A 9,574-nucleotide genomic window follows, 5' to 3' on the forward strand; every position below is an offset into this window, starting at 1 on the left:
GGAGTGGGACCAATTGGATAGCTCTTTCAAAGAGCTGGCACAGGCATGATGGGCCGAATGGCCTTCTCACGGGCTGTATCATTCTTAGTGAGCCTTAGTGAGCTTGTCACTCACTGTTTGCAATGAGGTCACCTTGACAGTGCGGTCAAGAATGCTGAATGGTCGAAGGGAGATTGCTGCTAACGACCAGCCGCACTGGTCCTCCCAGCCACCAGGAGGTGCAGCGCCGCCAGCACACGGAGGTTTTCTCTTGACCAGCAATCCGGCACGCTCGTTAGCGGCGCTACGATTGGACAGTTGGAATGCCAATCGGGAAGGATAACCAATCAGCGGAGGCGGCGGCGATTTCCGGTGCGGGCGGACCAATGAGGAGCGGGGACGCAAGGGGGCGGGGCGAGGTGACTTAAAGGAGAAGGTGAGCGAGCGGCGCCATTGGGGACCGAGACTGAGGAGACCGCCACCGGGTAACAAGCAGCGCCGCCGCCCGGCTCGGGGGCCTCGGCCTCTCCCTCTCCCATCGGGCGTTAGTGCACCGCCCGCCCGCTCCCTCCCTCCCTCCTCCCCGGTGAGGCCCGCGCTCCCGGGACTCCGGTCATTGGCAGCGCCCTGGGAGAGGCCCGTGACCTCCAGTCACTCATTGGGCCCGTGGGCCTGGGAGCCGGAGGGCGGCCTGGTTAAAGCCTCACAAGGCCCGGGCTACCCTCCGGGCCCGGGTTACCCTCCAGGCCTCCCGCACTCGCCTCCGCCCGCCTATTCGATGCGCGCTCCCGCCGCCCATTCGATGCGCGCTCCCGCCGCCATTGGGTTGGGGTTGGGTGTTGACCTCCAATTGCGAGTGTTGGGTTTGGCGCCTCTCCCTGTGCGAGGATTCCCCATTCCCATCTCCGCGTCTTTGCATTTTCCAACATGGGAATCTTTATATAAAACACCGGGGGTTATTTTTGTATTAATTATTTTTTGTGCCATGAGCTATTGTAATAATGGGGTTGACCTCTGTTGATTTGTCTAGAATTGGAGCTAAAGCATTCTACAAATGATTGAATGTCCCGGTCCCGCGTTTTACTGCAGTGGGTTTAAATCCATTGCTCTTGACTTGCATTTGGTGACATTTTCCTTACAGGCTTATTGCTGTGTGATGGACTCTCTGAACATTGACCTCTGTCGATTAATGTTGGTTTAGTGCAGACTTTGTAGAACATGCAAGGGTTTCTGAAGCCAACCGATTGCTGTCTGACTGCCCTGTACCTTTAGTACAACGGTATTGCTCTTAAACTCTAAAGTGGTTGTGCATTACTTTGTGCTGCTTTCATTTAATGGCTTCAGTATTGTGTTTTGACCTCCAGACTGCAGAAAGGGTTATTCTGACCAGTAATGTGTTGTCCAGTAAGCATTTAGGTTTCAGTAATAAACTCAAGTCGTGTAGTTGCTGTGCACCCTGGGGTACTAGCAGCTGCAGGGAATTCTAGTGCTACAATGTCCTCAATGATACACGGGGGTTCATCTCTTGATTTTGCTTTGATGAGTGTTCATGGGTTCCCTGGTGACTATGGGTTAAATGCTCCTGTTTTATTATCTCTGATCTTGGAAAAAATATTAAGCTCCTGGATCTCTGACTGCAGGTTGTAGTTCAAACCACTGTGCAAGATGCTTGGTCAGGTTAATCTTTGTAATTGGAGCTTTCCAATAACTAGTTCTAACCAGGTAGTGTGCAGATTAGATTTGTAGTCCTGTTTAAAGTGGTCTAAATAGAATTAATTTTATTCTTCCCTTCTTTCTAAAAGGTATAACCATGATGTATGCTTGTGCTAAGTTTGTCTCCTGTCCTGCTGTGGTGAGTATGTTTGAAGAAAGGACTATCAGACACTATGCCCTTGTCTCTGTTCATTTTGTTTGAAGAAATGAAGCTACTTCTGTAGCAGTGCTTCACGAGCATAATAGTATGTTACTTTGTCATTGTCTTTATGCAGAGCTTAAGGGGAAAGTGTACTTTGCGCTATAAATATTAGCGGTGTCTCCCCTCTCCAGACTGTGTCGTCCAGTATTGCTTTTACTGGTTAGAGATTTGAGAGGCCTAATGGTTAGGAGTTAATTAAACCAACTGCAGTTGATAGTGATTTTGAATATAATGTATTGGGGTTTTGAAAATGATGAATGGGTGTTCTGTGCTAATGGACGTGTGCAAAGTATTTTGTAAAAATAAATTTGTGAGCTGGGACTCGTGCTGTTGGGCGAGGGGTGAGCTTTGGGGCACAGGACGTGTGCTGCTGGTGCGGAACATGGGCTGTTGGGCCGAGACGGTGAAACGCTTTTGACTTGTCTTCCAGGTTCGCAGCACTTCGAGGACATTCCTTCGGCCAATGTCGGCCTCTGTCTTCAACAGACCAGAGATCAGAAGCGAACAAGTAAGAACTTTTTGAAATTTCTCATGGTGCCATCTCTGTGCATCAATCAAGTCATTGAATTGTGGAGTGCCACGTGCTGCTCGATGAGCTGGCTAAGTGTCCAGTCACCGAGTGTACCAGCTGCAAATCAGACTCTGCAGGTTTCTGGGAAGAAAGTCACCCTTCACATGTGGAATGGGCAGTCTGGGCCAGTTGTCAATGTTACTTCTGGATGTCATACAAGAATGGCATGTGGTTTGTTTTTTCCCCATTATGGGCTATTAACCAGCTCTGTGTAGTATATTAGTGATCCAGCTCACTGCTCGATTACCACTGTCATTAAACATTGCCCCAACTCTCGGTCTAGTGCTCAAATAAGTAACATGGCTAAAACATTTTAAGGGTCAGGAATGAGGTGACGGAACAGATTTCTCCTCTTCCCCCAACTTGTTCGCTTGCAGTACAGATTGTGCTTCCTCCTGTACCTGACCTTGTGAAAGTGCTGCTTAAAGCAAGCTAGCGATGATGTGAACAGTAACTGGTTTGATATGGCAGCAGTCTCCCCCCTCCCCCACACCCAAATATTGCTTTTGCTCATCGGCTTGAATGGAGTGTCTGCACAGCTCAGACTCTGGCCTGTAACTAGAGCTGTTCCAAACAGATTTCGTAACCAGTGCTTGTGTAGAGGTGAGCAAAGCCGTCTGTCTCCTTTCACAAACCAACTGCACTTTATTCCTAATCTTCTCCCCTCCTGCTTGTGTCCCATTCTTAATTATTTCTGTTCCTTGGAGGGGGTGCAATGCATATTCACCAGAATGATACATAAGAAATAAGAGCAGGAATAGGATTACAGCCCCGTGAGCCTGCTCCGCCATTCAGTAAGATCATGGCTGATCTTTGGCCTCAACTCCACTTTCCCGCCCAATCTCCATATTCTTTGATTCCCGCAGAGTCCAAAAATCTATCTATCTTAGCCTTGAATATTTTCAACGACTCAGCATCCACAGCCCTCTGGGGTAGAGAATTCCAAAGATTCATAACCCTCTGAGCAAAGAAATTCCTCCTCATCTTAGTCTTAAATGGCCGACCCCTTAACCTGTGACTATGCCCCCTAGTTCTAGACTCTCTATCCAGGGGAAACAATCTCTCAGCACCTACCCTGTCAAGCCCCCACAGAAGCTTATGTTTCAATGAGATCACCCCTCATTCTTCTAAACTCCAGAGAGTATAGGCCCATTCTACTTGATCTCTCCTCATGGGACAACACTCTCATCCCAGGAATCAATCTAGTGAATGTTTGTGGCACTGTCTCCAAGGCAAGTATATCCTTCCTTGGGTAAGGAGACCAAAACTACGCAGTTCTCCAGGTGTGGTCTCACCTGGATACCTGAGATACCCGGTCTTCAAAGGGATAAATTGAGGACAGGTTACATAAACTTGGGTTGTATTCCCTTAAGTATAGAAAATTGAGGGGTGATCTAATCGAGGTACTTAAAATGATAATGGGATTTGACAGGATACATATGGAGAAACTAGTTCCTCTGGTGAGGGAATCTAGAACCAAGGGGCACAATCTTAAAATTAGAGCTAGGCCATTTAGGAGTGAAATCAGGAAACACTTTCTCACACAAAGGGTAGTAGAAATCTGGAACTTGCTCCCCCAAAAAGCTATGGATCAATTAAAATTTTAAAGACTGAGATCGATAGGTTTTTGTTGGGTATCGAGGGATATGGAGCTAAGGTGGGTGAATGGAGTTGAGGTACAGATCAGCCATGATCTAACTGAATGGCGGAACAGTCTCAAAGGGATAAATGGCCCACTCTTCCTGTGTTTCACTGTTCCCCTCCATCCATTCTTTTTTCCCCCCCAACTCTCCAGTCTTGTGCCAGGATACAGTTCCCAGATGAGCCTCAGGCTATTTTGTCATGGGGTGCTGCATATCCCTGCATTGATTCCAGCCTTGCTGAATGTGCACTTGACAGCAGGGGTCACTGGTTAACGATCAGGTGCAGGACCCTGATTTCCCCCTTTCTCCGTAGCCCAGGAATACCCCCTAGACGCAAGGTCCCCTACCAAGAGCTAACTCACTGCAGATGGGGTGCGTTTCTGGCAGCTGCTTCAAGTGGTAGGATTTGCGAACCAGCCAACAAACCCCCCCCACAAAAAACACTCCGGACTCGGGACAAAACCTGAAAGGAATAGTTTTATATTTTGGAAGTTGTGGCGGCCCTTTTAACTCTTGTCTCCCTTTGTTCCTTTAGGCACAGCTACTCCCTGCACCGGGGAATGCACTGGCGGGAATACGGCGGGACTTCCAGACCAGCGTCACCTCCAGGGACATCGACACTGCCGCTAAGTTCATCGGTGCTGGTGCTGCTACTGTGGGAGTGGCCGGCTCTGGTGCTGGTATTGGGACGGTATTCGGCAGCTTGATCATTGGCTACGCCAGGTAATGGTCCTTGTGGATTTGGTCATGGGTTTTGCCTTTTTATCTGGTTTTGTTCCACCAAATTGTATAGAATTTTACAGCTCAAATAGGCCATTTGGCCCAACAGATCTATGCTAGTGTTTATGCTGCACATGAGCCTCCTCCCACCCTACTTCATCTCAGCCTATCAGCATACACTTCTACTCCTTTCTCCCTCCTGTACTTATCTAGCTTCCCCTTAAATGTATAACTAAATTCTTCTTAAATTGATCAAAGGGGGCTTTTTGAAGTCTCCTGGTGAATCCTTCACTATAGACCTGTCCATGTGTAATGGGGGGTTGGGAAACTCCATTGTATTAGTACAGCTGCCCAGTGTGTGGGCTGAGCTTAGAGACCAGCCATCTGTGTCAGATCAACCCTGTGAGGTGTGTGTGTGTGGGGGTTTCACCTTTCGCCTTTTGCCTCAACTCCAGTCCAAATCGATGGGATTGAAATTCCTTTGGTTGCGAGGGTCCCGTGTGAATTTGGCTGAGTGCAAATGTTGCACTGGTCCCTTGGCTGGGGCATGAAACCCAAGGTTGGGGCAGAGTAGGAGGAGCTAATTGTAGTTGTACCTGGGAGTGCTCGCGCCTGATGCTGGGTGCTTGAAATGGGAGGGGGAGGAGAGCACTGAATTCATCAGCATTAAGCAACTGCATTGGGGAGGGTGAGAGGGAGAGACTGTTTCATAGAGGTGCAGAGGTCACCCGTACTGCTTAGTGAGCGTGCAAGTGTTTTATGACTCGAGTATAGAGCAGCTGCAGCTCTGCCTCCAACAGTACAAAACTGACTCTGCCTGTAGCATGTGAGCTCCACCAGACGCACTGTGCTGTTGGGAGTTTGCTGCCAGCCAGTAATTTAGCCAGAGAAAGTGAAATTGTTTTCAAACGTGTGCGTGTGTTTTTTCTCTTGGTCTATTCTGCAGGAACCCTTCCCTGAAACAGCAGCTTTTCTCCTACGCAATCCTGGGATTTGCCCTGTCTGAGGCCATGGGTCTCTTCTGTCTGATGGTTGCCTTCCTGATCCTGTTTGCCATGTAAATTCCCGTGGGAGAAACTGGAAGACGATTGGGGGAAGAATAAATTATTGTGTGGTGGTGGCCTTTCTGCCACCACTACGTATTCAAATGGGATTTTTTTTCCCAATCCAATTGTGTAAGAACTCTTTGATTTAGTCTAACCGGGTCGCTGTCTGAATAAAACGGTTAAACGTGAGTCTTGTGTGTTTCATTCAAAGGAGCTGGATTTCCAGTCCAGGAGTGATGCGGGGAGGGGGTTTATATGGAGCTGGGACCATTAGCTTGATGCAGCTGTACATAAGCAGGTGGGGGCAGAGGATTAATACACCAGGGATTGCTTTTTGCATTCTGCCCCGTGCCAGCCACTGCTGTAGCGGTACCAAAGTTTGTCTGCAACCAAGTGAGGCTCTGCTTGTAATACTTGGACCAGGTTTCTCTGCAGTGCTGTGATCCGTTACAGCACCAGCACTGGGTCTACAGTCATCGAATCCTAGTCATTGCCGGCTACCTGTTCACTTGGAATGGTATGGCACACTATTCCATAAAGACTCTGCAGACATAGGAACAGGAGTAGGCCATTCAATTAGAGCATGGCTGATCTGTATCTTAAGGGTTCTGTGACCCTTAATACCCTTGCCTAACAAAAATCCACCCATCTGTTTTTAAATTTTCAATTGACCCCCAGCCTCAACAGCTTTTTTGGGGGGAGTTCCAGATTCCCACTCCCCTTTGTGTAAAGAAGTGCTTCCTGACATCACCCCTGAATGGATTTGGACTAATTTTAAGGTTATGCCCCCTTGTTCTGGACTCCCCCACCAGAGGAAATAGTTTCTATCTACCCTATCAAATCCTTTAATGACCTTAAATATCTCAATTAGATCATCACTTAATCTTCTATACTCTAGAATACAAGTCTAGTCTGTGACTTGGCCTTTTAGCCCCAGCATTGTCCTGGTGAATCTGCACTGCACCCCCTTTAAGCCCAGTATCTCCTTCCTCAGGTGCGGTGCCTAGAATTGAATGCAGTACTCCCGATGGGGTCTAACCAGAGCCCTATACAGGTGTAAGATAACATTCACCCCTTTGTATTCCAGACTCCATGAGATAAAAGTCACAAACGCTGTATGTGGCTTAACTCTTTCCCATTTGTGCCCAAATGGAAACCCAACAGTGGGATCCCTGGTGCATAAATTTATCTCCCGTGTACTGAGCCTTACAGGTCACGAAGGTCCCAGATGCCTCCTGATCTTGGCTATCGCCAAATTGTACACAGGGAGGGTGAAATCAGCCTGGTTATGTCTCAATGTCCAGTGGCCTCTGCTGCTAAGTGGGTGTGGGCTGAGGACAGCATCGTACTGGGCTATGATCTATAGTCAAATTGCCAGCTGACATTCATTGTCTAGTCTTACATATGATGTGGAGATGCCGATGATGGACTGGGGTGGACAAATGTAAGGAATCTTTCAACACAGGTTATAGTCCAACAGTTTTTTTTGAAAATCACAAGCTTTCGGAGGCTTTCTCCTTTGTCAGGTGAGTGTGGAATTCCTTGAAGGTTACCGCATATATAGTCAGAGAACAATACCTGGTGATTACAGATAATCTTTCCAACTGCCCGTTGTCAAGGCAATCAGACAGAGAGATAGTACATACAGGGCTACTGAATATACAAACGGTCCGAACCCAAAGAGAGAGAGAGAATGACCCGTTGTATTAAAAACAGATAACACTTTGCTGGTGGGGTTACATGTAGCGTGACGTGAACCCAAGATCCCGGTTGAGGCCGTCCTCATGGGTGCGGAACTTGGCTATCAATTTCTGCTCGACGATTTTGCTTTGTCGTGTGTCTCAAAGGCTGCCTTGGAGAACGCTTACCCGAAGATCGGTGGCTGAATGTCCCTGACTGCTGAAGTGTTCCCCGACTGGGAGGGAACCCTCCTGTCTGGCGATTGTTGTGCGATGTCCGTTCATCCATTGTCGCAGTGTCTGCATAGCATAAGCAATGGCCGGTTGAAGAACTGTACTGAAGTACATGGAGGTTGTGGTCTTTACCCCAGCAACTGCCCCTCAGTAGAAAGGGGAGAAAATGGGAGTGGGAGAAACTCACTTGCAACTGAAATGGATACAAAGTTATCCCCTACATTGGGGCAAGTAGGAGGCTGTATTCCAGGACACAGGGATTGTTCCTGAAATTAATGATTTAGAAACCGCAACCATTCTACTGGATTGTTTCAATCAGCATTGAGATATCAAGTCACTGTTGTAGGAAATGTGGCAGCCAATTTGCGCACAGCAAGGTCCCACAAACAGCAATGAGATAAATGACCAGATAGTCTGTTTTAGTGATGTTGGTTGAGGAACAAATAGTGGTCAGGATAGTGGGAGAACTGCCCAGCACTCTCAGTACTACACTGGAATGTTAAGCCTTTTTTAAAATTTCAAAATATACTTTATTTCAGTGAACTCTGTATCTTTAAATTCTATGTGAAGATCAGAATTCCAAACCAATACAGTTCAAAACAATCAATACAGATCATCCACAGTGTGATCCCATTATTACAATTTGAAACACAGTACATATCTTATGGTGTACAATAGAAAGATGGGATGGCCTTACACGGTGGCCTTTCCCCATAGAGCCTTTGCATAGGCCGCACCTTGCTTCGGTGCGTCCCGCAGCACGAACTCCTGGTCCTTGAAGTGTGCTAGTCGGCAACACTCGGTTGTGGACAGCTCCTTCAGCTGGGAGACCAACAGGTTTCGGGCGAACGAAAGGGCCTCCTTCACCGAGTTGATGGTCTTCCAGCAGCAGTTGATATCTGTCTCAGTGTGTATCCTGGGGAACAGCCTGTAGAGCACAGCACCCTGTGTTACCGAGCTGTTGGAGATGAACCGGGATAGATACTAACTACCCACTGAGCCACGGTTTCCATTTTGATTGGTGATTCTGCCCTTGTTCACTCCCCACAGGCAGAGATTAGCACAGTGTGGTGTAATTGCAGACACCAATTTATGTTCTATTCTCCCAAACTACATGACATTCATCCCTAAAAACAGAATAACTAATTCATCTCATTACTGTTTCTGGGCCAATGCTGGTGCAGAGTGGGTGCCTACATAACAACAGCCATTATATCAATAAGTGACTCATTGTCTGTGAAGTGCTTTAAGACGGTTCAACGATTTTATGCGTTGCATAAAAGCAAAACTGAATTAATCCTGACACCATGCAATTATCTTGTGCTGAATCTATGAACCTTGGCAAATATTGTTGCACTTAAATAGAGTAGCCTCTTGGTGGCACCATGTCTATACAGACCCGCCATTTGGTGGTGCTTTGCCCTTGGCTTGGTTTCACTGGGTGCAGGTCCTTTGAGGTACCAGCGGGTGGCGCTGTTTCCCGCCTGGGGCAGATACTTGGAGCTAGTATCATGGAATGGTTACAGCACAGGAGGAGGCCATTCGGCCCATCGAGACCCTGCCTGCTCTGAGTAAGAGCTATCCAATTAGTCCCATTCCCCTGCTCTTTCCCTGTAGCCCTGCAATTTTTTTCCCTTCAAGTATTTATCTGATTCCTTTTTGAAAGCCATGATTCAATCTGCTTCCACCGCCCTTTCAGGCAGCACATTCCAGATCATAACAACATTCCAGATCACAACATTCCAGATCATAACAACATTCCAGATCATAACAACATTCCAGATCGT

At 47.5% G+C, this 9,574-nt stretch overlaps 1 protein-coding gene across 2 annotated transcripts; it reads left to right on the plus strand.

The window, feature by feature from the left end:
- The first annotated feature begins 387 nt into the window (after positions 1 to 387).
- On the plus strand, positions 388 to 6,063 carry atp5mc1 (ATP synthase membrane subunit c locus 1). Of its 2 annotated transcripts, none has more exons than XM_067968752.1 (5): positions 388 to 464; positions 1,782 to 1,831; positions 2,325 to 2,402; positions 4,644 to 4,831; positions 5,775 to 6,063. In XM_067968752.1, exons 2-5 carry the CDS (start codon positions 1,790 to 1,792, stop codon positions 5,887 to 5,889), a joined length of 423 nt encoding a protein of 140 aa, XP_067824853.1. In that variant the 5' UTR covers positions 388 to 464; positions 1,782 to 1,789; the 3' UTR covers positions 5,890 to 6,063. The 2 variants fall into 2 exon arrangements, with proteins under 2 accessions (XP_067824853.1, XP_067824854.1); XM_067968753.1 differs by having other exon boundaries at positions 392 to 415.
- Positions 6,064 to 9,574: the final 3,511 nt, after the last annotated feature.

This window comes from Heptranchias perlo, chromosome 30 (assembly GCF_035084215.1).
Source record: "Heptranchias perlo isolate sHepPer1 chromosome 30, sHepPer1.hap1, whole genome shotgun sequence".
NCBI classification, from domain to species: domain Eukaryota; kingdom Metazoa; phylum Chordata; class Chondrichthyes; order Hexanchiformes; family Hexanchidae; genus Heptranchias; species Heptranchias perlo.